Raw genomic sequence first — 17,835 nt, 5'->3', positions numbered from 1 at the left:
TGTTGCTTTTTTCTGTATGAATTATACCTTGGAGATCATTACATGTTGGCATATACAGATTTAATGTATATATTTTAGAACTGAACAGTATATAAATATTGTATTTTTAAAACTGGCTCTTTAGTCTTGCAGATAGTGGTAGACTGAACACTTTATGTATACATCTTTGTGTGCATATGCTAGTGTATTTGTAGGATAAATTTCTAAAAGTGTTTTTTTTTCTTGGCCAAAGAGTATGTAATTTTAAATTTGGTAGATATTGCCAAATTGCCCTTCAAAAAGACTGCACCAATTTATAATTTTTCCAGCAGTACATAAGAGTGCCTTTTTTCGAGGCTGGGCGCAGTGACTCACGCCTGTAATCCCAGCACTTTGGGAGGCCGAGGCGGGTGGATCACGAGGTCAAGAGATCGAGACCATCCTGGTCAACAAGGTGAAACCCTGTCTCTACTAAAAATACAAAAATTAGCTGGGCATGATGGTGCACGCCTATAGTCCCAGCTACTCGGGAGGCTGAGGCAGGAGAATTGCTTGAACCCAGAAGGCAGAGGTTGCGGTGAGCAGTGATCATGCCATTGCACTCCAGTCTGGGTAACAACAGCGAAACTTCCTCTCAAAAAAAAAGAGTGCACTTTTTTCTCACCTGCACTAACACTGTGGAAGAAATATTTATTGAGCACCTAGTATCTATTATGTTCACGATATTGGGGATGACAGTAAACAAAATAAAAGTCTCCAGACAGGCATGGTGTCTCACAGCACTTTGGGAGGCTGAGATAGGATTGCTTGAGGCCATGTGTTCCAGACCAGCCTGGGTACCATAGCAAGACTTTGTCTCTACAAAAAAAAGAAAACAAAGTTAGCCGGGTATAGTGACACATGCCAGTAGTCCCAGCTATTCAGGAGGCTGATATGGGAAGATTGCTTGAACCCAAGAGTTCAGGCTGCAGTGAGCCATGATTGTGCCACTGCACTCCAGCCTGGACAACACAGTGAGACCCTGCTAAAAAAAATAAAGTAGGCTGGGCATGGTGGCTCACACCTGTCATTCCAACACTTTGGGAGGCTGAGGTGGGCGAATCACTTAAGGCCAGGAATTAGAGACCAGCTTGGCCAACGTGGCAAAACCCCATCTCTACTAAAAATGCAAAAATTAGCCAGGCCTGGTGGAGCACACCTGTAATCCCAGCTACTTGGGAGCCTGAGGTAGGAGAATCACTTGACTCTGAGAGGCAGAGGTTATAGTGAGCTGAGATTGCACCACTACACTCCAGCCTGGGTGACAAAAAAATAAAATAAAGTCCTGCAGAGATAGGTAATAAACAGAATAAGTAAAATAAATAGGATATTAAAAGGGGATAAGTACTGTGGAGAAAAATAAAGCCAGAGAAGAGGATGCTCTGTGTCTGAATGATAGTGGCAGGTAAAGAGTTGCAATTTAAATAGGTGATCAGGGAGGTAAAGACTTGAAATGAGAGTAAGCCATGTGACTATCTGGGGCACTGTCCTGGGCAAAGGATGTGTTGTATAAGGGCCCTGGGTGAAAGATCACCTTACATCTTCAAAGAACAGCAAAGAGGCCACTGTAGCTAGAGAGGAGTGAAGGAAGAGGGGAGTAACAGGAGATGAGCTCAGAGAGGTAAGTGGAGGGCTGATGTTAAAATTTGACCTTTGCTAATCTGATAGACGAAAAATAATCTTTTCCAGTGTTTTATAACATCATCTTCTAGGAACTGCCTAGTCATGTCTTTGGTCATTTTTCTCTTAAGTTGTACATCTTTTCATATTGCTTTGTAAGAGCTAGTTTGTCATAGCAAGCTCTCTCTCTATGTATAATATGCCTGTAATCCCAGCTACTTGGGAGGCTGAGGCAGAAGAATTGCTTAAACCCAGGAGGTGGAGGTTGCAGTGAGCTGAGATCATGCCATTGCACTTCAGCCTGGCCAACAAGAGGGAAGCTCTGTCTCAAAATAAAAAAAATACAGGGAGAAATATATATTTGTAATATATAGCAAAAGTTTCCCCCCATATTGTCATTTAAGTTTGTTTAACAGTATTTTTCCTGGCCGGGCAAAGTGGCTCACGCCTGTAATCCCAGCACTCTGGGAGGCTGAGGTGGGTGGATCACCAGATCAGGAGTTCGAGATTAGCCCAGCCAATATGTTGAAACCCTGTCTCTACTAAAAATGCAAAAATTAGCCAGGTGTGGTGGTATGCACCTATAATCCCAGCTACTCGGGAGACTGAGGCTGGAGAATCGCTTGAACCTGGGTGGTGGAGGTTGCAGTGAGCCGAGATCGCGCCATCGCGTTCTAGCCTGGGCAACAGAGCGAGACTCTGTCTCAAAAAAAAAAAAAAAAAAAAATTATTTTTCCCAAATAGACTTACTGTTTTTTGGTCATATTTATTAATATTTTTTCCTATCATGCTTAGGAAAGATTCACCCACTCCAAGTGTATTTACTGAAGTAAAACAATTACTTGTATTTTCTTCAGATGGCTTTGGAGTTCTACTTTTTACATTTTAACTTTTCAAGATAATTAGTTACATTTAGATAGCAGAAATTAAATGTTAGTTTTAGATTCTTTGCTATGATTTAGTAAAGTTTTATTATCAATTCCTGATGCTGCTTTAAGTTCATATCAACAGTAAAATCCTCAGTAAAATTAATTTTGAATTGCTCTCTTATTTTTTTTTTTTTCTTTTTTAGACAGAGACTCGCTCTGTCATCTAGGCTAGAGTGCAATGGGGTGATCTTAGCTCACTGCAACCTCCCCCTCCCGGGTTCAAGCTATTCTCCCTGTTTCAGCCTTCGGAGTAGCTGGGATTACAGGCACCCGCCACCACGCCTGGCTAATTTTTGTATTTTTAGTGGAGATGGGGTTTCACCATGTGGCCAGGCTGGTCTGGAACTCCTGACTTCGGTGATCTGCCCACCTCAACTCCCAGAGTGCTGGGATTACAGGCTTGAGTCACTGTGCCCGGCCACGACATAAGTTTAAAATAATGCAGTCAGAACCAAGAAAAGTCCTGTTGCCCAGGCTGGAGTACAGTGATGTGTTCATAGCTCACTGCATCCTCAAACTCTTGGGTTTAATTCTCCTACCTCTGTCTCCTTATTAACTGGGACTACAGATGTGAGCCACCAGGCCCAACTAAGTTAAAAAAAATTTTTTTTTTTTTTTTTTTGTAGAGAAGAGGGGTCTCGCTATGTTGACCAGGCTGGTCTTAAACTCCTGGCCTCAAGCAATCCTCCCACCCTTGGCCTCCCAAAGTGGTGGGCCCCAGTTTTTGAACAAATACTGGAACTTTTAGTCTATTTTGTTAATTAGATTGAGAGACTCACATGAAGTTATTTGAGTGTAATCGTGTTATTCTCATTAAATTTTAATTAAATGGCATTTTTTTGTGCAGGGTTTTTTCAGAATCTGGAAATTTCATCATAGTTCTCTATTCTGTGACACATAAGGAGCCTGAGTTTTATGAATGCTTCCCTTGTGATGGCAAGATACCTGACTTTCGGTTTCAGTTGCTAACCAATAAGGAAACATTACATCTCTTCAAAGTAAGTGATTTGATTATCTAGTACATTATCGACTGTTTAGGGTTCTGCACATTGGCAGTTTAAACGCAACAACTTTTACCCTTTAAAATAGTAATCCAAACTATTATGCTTTGTTTACTTATAAATAATCTTATTAAATACTAACTTTATTCATTTATGGTTAAATTTCTTTAATAAATCTTAGATTACATTTTCAACCAAATTATAATGACAACCAGAGGTTACCCACAGAATAATGGCCATGTTTTTCTAAAATCTTTGAAGAATATATCAGTTGTTCATATGTTCTATCATTTTATACTTTAGAAGGTTAACTTTGTGGGATCTCAATACTTTGTCCTGACTGCCTTTTTTTTTTTTTTTTTGCAGCAGCAGTCTCACTCTGTCACTTAGGCTGGAGTGCAGTAGTGTGATCTCGGCTTACTGCAACCTTTGCCTCCTTGGTTCAAGTGATTCTCCTACCTCAGCTTCCTGAGGTAGCTGGAATTACAGGCACCCACCTCCATGCCCAGCTATTTTTTTTTGTATTTGCAATAGAGACAGAGTTTTACCATGTTGCCCACACTATTCTCAAACTCCTGACCTTAGGTGATCCACCTGCCTTGGCCTCCCAAAGTGCTGGGATTATAGGCGTGAGCCACCGCACCTGACTGTGACTGTATTATTTTAAAAATGTGTGGGAATAACAAATGGTTTTTTATACTTAAAGTCTATTATTTATGTTATATATCTAAAGAATCAAAATAGATTGTTACTATATCATCTAATAAGATATCTAGAAACACAACTAGGTGATGATCATAGAAAAAGTAGATCTTTAGTCCAGACATGGTGGCTTACACCTGTAAACCGAGCACTTTGGGTGGCCTAGGCAGGTGGATCACCTCAGGTCGGGAGTTTGAAACCAGCCTGGCCAACATGGTGAAACCTGTCTCTGCAAAAGATACAAAAATTAGCCTGGCATGGTGGCAGGCACCTGTAATTCTAGCTACTCAGGAGGCTGAGGCAGGAGAATCGCTTGAACCCAGGAGGCAGAGGTTGTGATGAGTGAGCCGAGATTGCCATTGCACTCCAGCCTGGGCAACAAGAGCAAAGCTCTGTCTCAAAAAGAAAAGAAAAAAAGTAGATATTTGAAACTAGATGTCATTATATGAAAATATTCAAAGGCTGTTTTTCAGTAAAATTATTGGTTATTTTAGATCTCAGACCAATAATAAAAGTACATTTTGGCCAGGCGCGGTGGCTCAAGCCTGTAATCCCAGCACTTTGGGAGGCCGAGGCGGGTGGATCACGAGATCAAGAGATCGAGACCATCCTGGTCAACATGGTGAAACCTCGTCTCTACTAAAAATGCAAAAAAAATTAGCTGGGCACGGTGGCATGTGCCTGTAATCCCAGCTACTCGGGGATGAGGCAGGAGAATTGCCTGAACCCAGGAGGCGGAGGTTGCGGTGAGCTGAGGTCGCGCCATTGCACTCCAGCCTGGGTAACAAGAGCGAAACTCCATCTCAAAAAAAAAAAAAAAGTACATTCTTTTTTATATTAGAAAAATATTGAATACCTCTAAATACCCATGTGTTTCCACTCAGATCTTATTTAGTACCTTCTTGGAGATCATGTAAAGGTTATAAATTTGTATATTTTATATAAATATATTTTATATTATATATTTCATATTATATAATATACACAATATATTTTATATATTATGTTATATATAAATGTTTATATATAATTACATATATTTTAACTATAAATATAATCTTAACTGAGATTTAATATTTTATTTCTGTTTTAGAGACATATCATTTACTGTTTTATTCTTTAGATGGTATTCTTAGTTCATAGTTATATTCACTGAATTTGTGATTATAATACAGGTGATTAACTTTTCTCTTTCACTTATGTATCAGGGAACTGGACAGTTTATAAAAGAGGGCTACAGTTACAGAAATCAGAAGTTTGTCACTCCCCATCTAGTGTTTCAGAGCTACTTTTCAACTAAATAGAATTCTTTGGTGTTTTTATTTAAGTCAGATCTCAAAATATGAACTACTTCATTTCAGAATGTTGAACCTCCTGACAAAAATCCAATCCATTGTGAATTGAGCGCTGAAAGCCAAACTGCAGAAACAGAGTTTTTCAGTAAGGCTTCCAAGAATTTTTCAATTAAGAGGTAAAAGATCTGTTTATTATTACGTGAATTTTTAAAAAATTACATTTATTAGTTTTTGGTGAGTAATTAAAATAACTCTGAGTTATTTCTTTTTTTTTTTGAGATGGAGTCTCTCTCTGTTGCCCAGGCTGGAGTGCAGTGGCACAATCTCAGCTCACTGCAACCTCTGCCTCCTGGGTTCAAGCAATTCTCCTGCCTCAGTCTCCTGAGTAGCTGGGACTGCAGGCGTGCACCACCACACCCAGCTAATTTTTTAGCATTTTTAGTAGAGACAGGGTTTCATCATGTTGGCCAGGGTGGTCTTGATCTGCTGACCTTGTGATCTGCCCGCCTTGACCTCCCAAAGTACTGGGATTACAGGCGTGAGCCACAGCGCCCTGCCAGAGTGTAAGTTATTTCTGATGAAACAGTTTTTAAATCTTATGTACCGTAGGTGTCTTTGCTTTAAATGCATTCCTTCATATTCACTAGGAAGTTGGATAGTAATTTTAATGAAATGGCAATTTCGATATAGTTTTCATTTGGGTTGATGTATTATACAGGAGAAACACAAAAGTATTTGTCAAGAAGCTGTCTTGCTTAGAAAGAATCTGCTTCTTGTTTTGTTTAGTGCTTTCTATTTGTTCTTTCTTTCATTATAAGTTTCTTATTTTACTTTTTAAATTAGATGTGGGGTCTCGCTATATTGGCCAGGCTATTCTCGAGCTCCTAAGCCTCAACTGATCCTTCTGCCTTGGCCTCCCAAAGTGCTGGGATTACGTGTGTGAACCATTGTGCTCAACTCTTCCTTACAGTTCTAAATCTGGACCTGTCAGATAAACTACTATAAAAGTAACTACTAGCTGTGTATGATGGCTCACCCCTGTTATCCCAGCACCTTGGGAGGTCAAGGCAGGTAGATCACTTGAGGTCAGAAGTTTGAGACCAGCCTGGCCAATATGGTGAAACCCTGTCTCTACTAAAAATACAAAAATTAGCCGGACATGGTGGAGCATGCTTGTAATCCCAGGTAGTTGGTAGGCTGAGGTGGGAGAATTGCTTGAACCCAGGAGGCAGAGGTTGCAGTGAGCTGAGATCCTGCCGTTGCACTTCAGCCTGGGTGACAGTGTGAGACCCTGTTTCAAAAAAAAAAAACTAACTCCTACCTAAAAAAAAAATTGTTCTAAAACTTATAAAACATACTTGGAGAATATTAATTAAATAAAGCTTGTGACTTCTTGGGTCAGTATATTCTACCTTTTGTGGTAAAGAAGATATTCCCAACCTGGCAAGGTGGCTCACGGCTGCAATCCCAGCACTTTGGGAGGCCAAGTGGGTGGATCACCTGAAATCAGGAGTTCAACACCAGCCTGGCCAACATGGTGAAACTCTGTCTCTACTAAAATTGCAAAAATTAGCCGGGCATGGTGGCGTGCACCTGTAGTCCAAGCTACTCGATTGCTGCAGCTTGAGAATCATTCGAACCTTGGAGGTAGAGATTCCTGTGAGCTGAAATCGTGCTATTGCACTCCAGCCTGGGCAACAGAGCGAGACTCTATCTGTTCCCCCAAGAAGCTAAGAAATGGATTTTATTGCTTAGTGTCAGCAGTTTGTGTATATGTTCATCATAAGTACAAAACAGATATTAATTCCATGCCACAACTCAGATGTACAAAAAATATTAGTCATTGAACTTAATATCTATTATTTTAGGCCGGGTGTGGTGGCTCACGCCTGTAATCCCAGCACTTTGGGAGGCCAAGGTGGGCAGATCAGCTGAGGTCAGGAGTTTGAGATCAGCCTGGCCAACATGGTGAAACCCCATCTCTACTATAAATACAAAAATTAGCTGTGTGTGGTGGCAGGACCCTGTAATCCCAACTACTCAGGTGGCTGAGGCAGGAGAATCGCTTGAACCCGGGAGGTGGAGGTTGCAGTGAGCTGAGGTGGCACCATTGCAGTCCAGCCTAGGGGACAAGAACGAGACTTTGTTTCAAAAAAAAAAATCTGTTTTAGGCCCCTATTTATTCTACTGGATTATAGACACCAAATTTTAGTTAATTCAAGTTTTCTTTATTCCCTTTTCTCTGGGGTTATGTGTCATGTAGCAGGGACTAATGGTATGTCAGTATTGGTGGTATGGGGTGACATGATTCTCATCCATCTGTGTGCTACAATCTGTTGAGGTGTTTTCATTTGCATCTGGTCTTTGTCAGATTTGTGCAGGTTCCTGCTACAACCTTTGACCCTATTCAGGCCACTGGCTTTCTTGTTTCCTGTCCATGCTGTACTGAGCACTTTAGAATACATTATATATCTTAAGCTGTCTTGGGTGTCAGAGAAAAGGTTTACAGTACTGTTGGAGACTCATTTCTGCTTAAACATCATGCAGACACTCTGATTGCTTCATTGTAATACCTTGTACAGGAATAACACTGTGAGGGTCTGTCTCTTCAGACTATCAAGGTTTAGGGCAAAAGGTCTCTTCTGCTGTTTGATTTTCTTTCTTTCTTTCTTTCTTTCTTTTTTTTTTTTTTTTGAGACACGGTTTCACTGTGTTGGCCAGGCTGGTCTCGAACTCCTGACCTCAGGTGATCCACCTGTCTCGGCCTCCCAAAGTGCTGGGATTACAGGTGTGAGCCACCGCACCCAGCCTGCTGTTTGATTTTCAAATCTGCCTTGGAGTTTCTGTTGTTATCCCTGCTAGGGAGGATTCAACTTGCATGAAACAGAATGCAGGATGTTTTTTTAGGAATCACATTAATTTTGAGTGCTGTTAGCTTCATTCTGGCTTTTCTTTTTGCATATACTATAGACTTTGTCTAGTTTAGGATGTGAAAAAGCCTGCTGCATATAGTATTCCATATCTTTAGTCTTAAACACTAATTTCAGCTTTTAAAACTCTGTACCAGCACTGAGAAATTTTCTGTTTCTCCGGGGCATGCCATCTGTGATATAATGACTATACCTGACTAAATGGGAGGGTAGTACCTTGATTTCTCAAAGTATTTTCCCATCACAGATGTTAAGTACATAGGAAAATATAATTCCTTATTTGGCTTTCTTTCTTAATACAGAGGGTTTGTAATACAGTGTGTTTAATATACTAAGTATTGCCTTTAATGCCAGATTATAAATTTTTTGACAGTAAGTACTATGTCTCATTTATTTCTATATTCATGAGAGTGATCAACTAGAGGGTGCCCAGTGACTGTTAATTTGTTGTGACATTAACAATACAAGGTTAAACTTGCCATGATCAGGCAAGTAGCATAGTTTATTAAGGCTGACTAGGACAGCTTCCCTGGTCAACTTACACTGGCCTGCAAAATAAAATAATTTGTGGTTGTCAGATACTAAGTTAAATGATCTGAGTACTACTGCAACTTATTAAAGGACTTCATTCAATTTCTAGAAGAAAGAACAAACACTGGATTACAAAGGCTTTTCTGGTCTCCCCTTCTATTCTTTAGGTCTTCCCAAAAGTTATCTCCTCGAAAAATGCCAATAAATGATCATGACTCTGGTGTTGAAGATGAAGATTTTTCTCCAAGACCAATTCCTAGTCCTCATCCAGTGAGTCAGAAGGTATCACTGATTTTAAAAATGCATTCACTTTTGTGATTAGAGACCTAAGTCTCATTATGTTAAAACACTAGATAATGCTACCTGAAACCTAAGTATTATTCTTAGCTATATCTAGCTATTTATATCTCTATGGATATATCTATATATAGAGATATAAGTGTCTCACAATTACTATGATTATATGTAATAATATATGTGTGTAATATATATGTAATAAGCATGTATGATTATTATTCCTAGAGTAAACTGAGGCATAGATTGGTTAAATTACCTACCCAAGATGATAAAATTAGTTAGTAGTAAAGTTGGGAGTCTAATTCAGGAGGTTTGGTTTTAGAATCTGATGCTAATAACCATATAGACTCAACATGATATGCTGTCACTAGAGCTTGACACTGGTTTTTATCACTATATTCTGAGAAAACATTCCACTTGCTTTCAGAGGTTAACTGTTAAAATTCTTGTCACAATTTTTGGTTTGCTACCAACCTGTGGGTTATTTTAGAATTGTTGTTTAATTGGTGTAATTACTTATTTTAGAAGAAAAAGGAATGGGAAGGATTTTTTAAAGTTAATATCAAATTATAACCAAATTTATCACAGCGAGTATATTGTTTACTCTTTTTTGCTTTCCAACTCTTAGTCGATAACAATAAAAGGAATAAGAGTGAGTGACTTCTTAGTGGCGAAATATTTATTGGAAGATTTTACTATTTAAGGTACATAAACATTTGTTACTAGGTCTGTGAAAATATTCTGCCTGTGATAATTTTTATTTTTTGCAGAGAGAGGATTTAAAAGTTGTATAGAACAGTTTTTCATATTGTGTTTTGTGATCTTAGCAGTGTTAGTGTTTTAATAAAAAGAGTTCCATTATTAAATAAGTTTGGGAAGTGTTTAGTTTTGTTCTTTTAGGGCAAGGGCCTTGTTTATTTTGCTTAAAATTGTATTCCTAGGGCTTAGCACATAAAACATGCCCAGAAAGTATTTGCTGATGGTCTCCATAAAGAATGAACCCTTGCTAATATGTAATTAGATGTGATCTGGGAAATACTGGTCTGAGGAAAATAAAGATACATTTTCTCCTAAAAAAATACTTTTTTTTCATTTCTCTCTTATTTGTAGATTTCTAAGATCCAACCATCAGTTCCTGAACTTTCACTTGTGTTGGATGGCAATTTCATAGAATCAAACCCTTTGTCTTCTCCATTGGAAATGGTGAATAATGAAAATTCTCCTTTGATTAACCACTCTGAACACTTGAAGCCATTGCAACCCCAGCTTTATGATGAGAAACACAGTCCAGAAGTTGAAGCTGGAGAGCCTTCCTTGAGAGGAATACCAAATCAGTTAAATGAGGATATGGCTCTTTTGAGACACTGCAAAGTAAGACAGCCACCTGCCTGTAAGAAAGTGAACCCACATACCAGGAACAGTGTTAAACCATCTTCTCATAATGGGCCATCTCCTGATATATTAGAAAAGCTCCAAGCAGTTGCTGCTGGAAATGTCCAAAACAAAGAGTATCCTATAAGACCCTCCACACTTAATTCTAGGCAGTCTTCTCTTGCCCCACAGTCCCAACCACATAATTTTGTTTTATTACCCCATAATTCAGAAAGGCAAATGGAACTTCAGATACCTATTCACCCGCCGCCATCTTACTGTTCCACAAACGTTTGCAGGTGTTGTCAACATCATAGCCATATTCAATGTAGTTCACTAAATTCTTGGCAAGGAGCAAGTACAGTTGGATCCATTCAAGATGTCCAGTCTGAAGCTCTTCAAAAGCATTCTTTATTTCACCCAAGTGGATGTCCAGCTCTCTACTGCAATGCATTCTGTTCTTCAAGTAGTCCTATAGCCTTGAGACCTCAGGGAGGTGTGGACGGTTGTTCTCCCCACAGCAATATAGAACCATCACCTGTGGCAAGACTACCTTCACATATGGACTCATGTAACCCACAGCCTTGCACGGTGTGTGTGCACACACCCAAGACTGAGTCAGATAATGGAATGATGGGACTATCTCCAGATGCATATCGGTTCCTCACAGAGCAAGACAGACAGCTGAGACTACTTCAGGCACAGGTTTGCTTGGTGCTTTCCTAGTTCTATTAAATTCTTGGTATTAATTATGATTTCTTAAAAACTGGTACCTCTCCTCAGTAGTTATGTTTTATAGAATAGAATTGTAGAATGTCAGAATTAGAAGAGACCTTGGAACTGAATTCTAGGCCCTCTTTTTTTCTTTTGAGCCAGAGTCTCACTCTGTCGCCCAGGCTGGAGTGCAATGATCTTGGTTCACTGCAACCTCCGCCTCCTGGGTTCAAGCAATTTTCCTACCTCATCCTCCTGAGTAGCTGGGATTACAGGCATGCACTGCCATGCCCAGCTAATTTTTGTGTTTTTAGTAGAGACGAGGTTACACCATGTTGGTCAGGCTGGTCACAAACTCCTGATTTCATGATCTGCCTGCCTCGGCCTCCCAAAGTGCTGGAATTACAGACGTGAGCCACCGCAAGTGGCCTGGTCCTCTTGTTTTACAGGTAAGTAAAATGAGGATTAGAGAGAACAATTTAACCCAATGCCACATTGCTAGTTAGTAGTAAAACCATCTTATGCACATTCTAACCTATAATAGAATTGTATTTTTCTTTTATATTTTGCCTCTAATGAAAAGTCTGTTATGATTAAACCTTTATATACAGCTGTATGTAAAGTCTGGATAATGGCTTCTTCTTCATCTCTAGTTTGTCAATCCTATATAAATAATGCTTAGCCAGTATGCCCTTAAAGAAATAGTTAGAACCTTTCTGTGTATCTATACTGGACTTACTCTACTTCTTTTATTCTGAAATGTTCCCTTTCCAGGACCTCTGTTGCGGGTTTCTTAGTCTTTTTTTTTTTTTTTTTTTTTGAGGTAGTCTCATTCTGTTGCCTAGGCTGGAGTGCAGTGGTTATGATCTAGGCTCACTTCAACCTCCGCCTCCCAGGTTCAAGTGATTCTCCTGCCTCAGCACCCACTAGTAGCTGGGATTCCAGGCATGTACCGTCATGCCTGGCTAATTTTTTGTATTTTTAGTAGAGACGAAGTTTCATCATGTTGGTCAGGCTAGTCTCTATGGAGTTCTTAGTCCTAATTATATCCTTGTGCAGAGTTTAGTCTGTAAATGTTGTCTTTTTTCTTTCCTCTCAGACGTCCTTCTTTCACATACCTACCCCAAACCAGCTGTTCCTCTCTTTCCCCCTAACACCAGTGGGAACAACCTGAAATGTATTTAAAAATTTTTTTCATGATCCTGTAACTGTGCAAATACCTGTATAATGTGCATATATATACGTATGACTTTAAAAAAAACTTTGTTCTATAAAATTGGAGTTACAGTGTTTGCATTTTATAAAAAAAGAGACAATGACATTTTTCAAATCTGAAAATGCTTTTAATGGGAACATATGAGAAAAATTTAGCTCTTCTGTTTTTTAAACCTAGATCAATTTTTTGAAATTGCAAAGTATAATTTGTTTTAATTTTTTTTTTTTTTTTAAAAGAAGAATTCTCACTATGTTGCCCAGACTGGTCTTGAACTCCTGGGATCAAGTGATCTTTCTGCTTTGACCTCCCAGAGTGCTAGGATTATAGGCTTGAGTCACCATTCCTGGATAATGTAAAATATCAATTGGAATTTAACATTATAAACACTTACCAAAAATTTTAATATACCTAAATATTTTTACATTGAAAACAGTTATTTCTCATTTATTTCCTGATTTCCTGTCTTGTTCAAAAAAAGACTAATTAGAAAAAGGACCCATTATGCTATTTAGAAATCTTAGTTACTTGGAATTTGTATACTGAAAATGTAATATTATAGACCACAGGCCCTGGTCTAGATTATTTGAATCATATTTAGAAAATTTGAAATATGATATAAAAAATGCTTCTGTGTGTAAAGACACATAGTATTTTCCATATATATATATAAACTTAAATTTTTTTTTAGGTACTTTTTTTTTTCCGAGACAGAGTTTCCCTCTTGTTGCCCAAGCCGGAGTGCAATGGCGTGATCTTAGCTCACCATTTACACTTTTTTACATGAGTATCAACTTATAAATACTAATCTAAACACCTTTATGTTTTGCTTTTAAATGTATGCTTAAAGGCTGAGGTGGACAGATTGCTTGAGCCCAGGAGTTTGAGACCAGCCTGGGCAACACGGCAAAACCCCATCTCTACAAAACATGAAAATTAGCCAGGCAAAGGTGGTGCATGCCTATAGTTCCAGCTACCCAGGAGGCTGAGGTAGGAGGACTGATTGAGTCCTTGAGGTCGAGGCTGCAATAAGTCGTGATTACACTACTGCTCTCCAGCCTGGGTGACAGAGCAAGACCCTGTCTCAAAAAGAAATAAAAGTAAAAGTGCTTCTTAGCTAGTGAGAATGGCTTTCTAGATTGAATAAGTTTCATGGTATGGTCAAGTTGAAATGTTGGAAAATAGACTTAAAAGTCAGTTTCTTATAACTAGAGTGCTTTGTAATTCATTATTAAACTGCTGCCAGTTTTGATTACTTCCCTGTCAGTTTAAAGTATGTTTTTAATTGATACAGATTCAGCGTTTGTTGGAAGCACAGTCTCTGATGCCCTATTCCCCTAAGACAACCACTGTTGAAGACCCAGTACAAGCTGGAAGACAAATGGAGTTGGTTTCTGTGGAAGCACAGTCTTCCCCTGGCTTGCACATGAGAAAAAGTGTAAGCATTGCTGTGAGCACAGGTAATTTCAGGTTTTTTTATTTGTAAGGAAATTTTAAAAAATGCTTTTCATATCTGGTTTTTGAATTTTTATGTTCAAATTGGTGCACAGTGGAATAGGAACAAAAACCAAGATGATGAGAGTGTGACTTAGGTTTTTGTGTAATTATACTCTTTGTGAAATAAAACTACACCTGCAAACTGCATAACATGATGCACTATTTGGTTTTGCTACTTTCCTAGGCTGGACCCAATTTTTTTTGTTTGTTTTTGAGATACAGTCATGCTCTGTTGCCGAAGCTAGAGTACAGTGGTGCAGTCTCAGCTCACTGTAACCTCCATATCCCAGGTTCAAGCAATCCTCCCGCCTCAGCCTCCCGAGTAGCTGGGACTACAGGTGTGCACCACCACGCCCAGCTAAGTTTTGTATTTTTAGTAGAAATGGGTTTAACCTTTTTGGCCAGTCTGGTCTCAAACTCCTGACCCCAGGTGATCTGCCCACCTTGGCCTCCGAAAATGCTGGGATTCTAGGAGTGAGCCACCACACAGTCATGGACCTAATTCTTTTTTTTTTAATTGGAAACAGGATCTCATTCTGTTGCCAGGCTGAAGTGTAGTGGCACAATCAAGGCTCACTGTAGCCTCAACCTCCCAGGCTCAGGTGATCCTCCCACCTCAGCCTTCTGAGTGGCTGGAACTACAGGCATGCATCACAGTGCCTGGCTAATTTTTGTATTTTTTTTTGTAGAGACTGGTTTCACCATATTGCTAAGGCTGGTCTCAAACTCCTGGGCTCACGTGATCCAGCCACCTCAGCCTCCCAAAGTGCTAGGATTACAGGAGTGAGCCACTGTATCCCGCCTGGCTGGACTCAATTCTAATAAGAGAAATCATTTGTGGTTTGAGGGATCAGGAAGGGTTTCATCTGTGCAGTTGTTATTGAGTGTGAGCCTCGGAGGGTATGTAGGATTTCAGTAGATGGAATTGAGGGGTGGGAGAGCAGATTGAGTAAAGAAAATATTATGGGTTCAATGAGAAAACAGAGCTCCAAGTTATAGTTTTGGTGGCAATAGGAATGGGGAGAGGAACTTGATAATGGTCATGTAGATGCTGATAAGATTTTATACTAATTGGATATAGCAGTTGAGGAAGAGGGAGGACTGAATAGTTACTCCAGCTAAATGCAATATGATATCCTGGGTTGGATTCTGGCACAGAAAAAGGACATTAGTGGAAAAATTGATGAAATCCAAATAAAGCCTTGATTTTAGTTAATATTAATGTACTATGTTGGTGTCTTGATTTTAACAAATGTATATAAGATGTTGACATCAGGGGAAACTGGATGAGAAGTATTTAGGAACTCCGTATTCTCTTTGCTTTAAATCTAGAGTTATTCCAAAATTAAGTTTATTAAATATACTAAATAAAAGTTACTGTACGATTTTAAGCCTGGATGACAGAGAGTAATGGGTAGTACCATTTAACAGATGGAGGCAAGTTAGAGAAGCAGAGGATAGAGGACAAAGTCAGCCTACATATCTCTTAAGATCAAGTTGCTTAGGGGAATGTGAATAGAGAAACTCAAATGTCAGAAGAGTAGGAGTGTAAGTCAGTTGATGACATAGACATACAGATATAGAAGTAACAGATGAAGATTTGAGGCTGGAGAATAAAAGTCTAAGAGGAAAAATAAAGAAATAAGGTCTGTACTTCTTTTCTGAACCTGTGTGTTATCTAAACTATCCATGCAGCAGGGAGCAAGAACCACATGCACATTTGTAAGTCACATTCAAGTACTGACCCATATTAGTTAAAATTCTTTGATGCCAAGTAACATAAACCACTTTGAACTAATTTAAGCAAGGAAAAGGAATTGACTGGAAGAATATGGGATGTTTTGTAGAAGCCAAGGCCAAGAATGGAGCTGGACTTTAGGAAAAGACTGTAACTAGAAACTGGAAAATCATTAAGACTTTCCAGTTATTCTGTGTGGCTGTTTTACTCATTTTTGTCTGCAGTCTGCCTTTCACTGCTTTACATTTTAAAATGTGGCTGACCTAGAGCTTGTGTTATATAACGTAAGTATATGTTACACAATTCTAATCATACATATAAACCATCTTGCTGTCCTTCGGTCCAAGCATCAAATTGCAGAGAACCTGAATGACCTACTTTGGATTAGGTTTTAATCCCTGGTTCAGTGGTAAGTAGGTTGAGAAACACATAACAGGGACATATCTGCAACAGTAGTCCCACCTTGGTGGATTGCAGAGGTGATAGATAGTTCCCAAGAAGGTATGTGGTGCGTATGTCATAGAGGGCTGGTGGTAAAGGAGCTTGTGGATAGTATGAGCTAATATACCAAAAAGTTTGGGATCATCCTATGTCTTCTTGTAAAATTCTTCATTTATTCTATTATAGTTGCTTATCATCTGAATCAGCAGACTGTAAGCTTTTGGCATCTGGAATACTGGCTTGTTCACCATAGTGTATGATTTCATAACATGATGCCTAAAACATAATGTGTACTGGATAAATAAGTAATTAAATGAAGTTATTCAATGTTTGAACTGATATTCTGAAATTGTTTTTGTTTGTTTGTTTGTTTGTTGGTAGAGACAGGGTTTTGCCATGTTGCCCAGGCTGGTCTCAAGCAATCCACCTGCCTTGGCCTCCCAAAGTGTTGGAATTACAGGGGTGAGCCACTGGCTTTATATTCTTTTCCTTTACTTTCTTTTTTGAGATAGAGTCTGGCTCTGTTGCCCAGGCTGGAGTGCAGTAGCACAATCTCTGCTTACTGCAACCTCCACCCCTTGGGTTCAAGCGATTCTCCTGCCTCAGCCTCCCAAGCAGCTGGGATGCAGGCACCTGCCACCATGCCCGGCTAATTTTTGTATTTTAGTAGAGACGGGGTTTTGCCATGTTGGCCAGGCTGGTCTTGAACTCCTGACCTCAGGTGATCTGCCTTGGCCTCCCAAAGTGCTGAGATTACAGACATGAGCCACTGCTCCTGGCCTCTTTGTTGCTGTTGTTGTTGTTGTTGGAGCTGGAGTTTCACTCGTCACCCAGGCTGGAGTGCAATGATGTGATCTCAGCTCACTGCAACCTCTGCCTCCTGAGTTCAAGCGGTTCTCCTGCCTCAAGCCTCTTGAGTAGCTGGGATTACAGGCATGCGCCACTATGCCTGGCTAATTTTGTATTTTTAGTAGAGATGCGGTTTCACCATGTTGACCAGGCTGGTCTTAAACTCCTGATTTCAGGTGATGTGCCCACCTTGGCTCACAAAATACTAGAATGAGCCACACTGTTCTTCGCCACTTGGTCTGATATTCTGAGATTATTTTAAACAAGTTTCCAAACATTATATGTAGAAGTCAAACATTTTAAAACTTCATAGATGCAGATTCAGTTATTACTTATGTAGAAAATGAATTTTTTTTTTTTTTTTTTTTTTTGAGACAGAGTCTTGCTCTGTCACCCAGGCTGGAGTGCAGTGGTGCAGTCTCGGCCTACTGCAACCTCCACCTCCTGGGTTCATGCAGTTCTCTTGCCCCAGCCTCCTGAATAGCTAGGATTACAGGGGTGCACCACCATAACCGACTAAGTTTTGTATTTTTAGTAGACATGGGATTTCACCAGGGTGGTCTCAATCTCTTGACCTTGTGATCTGCCTGCCTCCGCATCCCAAAGTGTTGGGATTACAGGCGTGAGCCACCATGGCCAGTCTATTAATTTATTTTCATAAAATCACCTGAGTATATCCTCAGAGTAGA

The 17,835-nt window shown here is 39.5% G+C and overlaps 1 protein-coding gene across 6 annotated transcripts in view; it reads left to right on the top strand.

The window, feature by feature from the left end:
* The window catches only part of STIL (STIL centriolar assembly protein), a 64,891-nt gene that overhangs the window by 24,763 nt on the left and 22,293 nt on the right, over window positions 1-17,835 (top strand). For 4 of the 6 annotated variants that reach the window (XM_054236202.2, XM_035251401.3, XM_054236201.2 and 1 more), the window contains 5 exons: window positions 3,415-3,565; window positions 5,632-5,741; window positions 9,194-9,308; window positions 10,434-11,399; window positions 13,916-14,081. In XM_054236202.2, the coding sequence (XP_054092177.2) occupies window positions 3,415-3,565; window positions 5,632-5,741; window positions 9,194-9,308; window positions 10,434-11,399; window positions 13,916-14,081 (1,508 nt within the window). The remainder of the gene's footprint in view (window positions 1-3,414; window positions 3,566-5,631; window positions 5,742-9,193; window positions 9,309-10,433; window positions 11,400-13,915; window positions 14,082-17,835) is intronic. The other 2 variants (XM_078333014.1, XM_078333013.1) reach the window with 1 other exon arrangement.

Source organism: Callithrix jacchus, chromosome 7 (assembly GCF_049354715.1).
Source record: "Callithrix jacchus isolate 240 chromosome 7, calJac240_pri, whole genome shotgun sequence".
NCBI lineage: Eukaryota > Metazoa > Chordata > Mammalia > Primates > Cebidae > Callithrix > Callithrix jacchus.
Note: the sequence above shows the minus strand (reverse complement) of the source record. Positions and strands in the feature narration are given on the sequence as shown.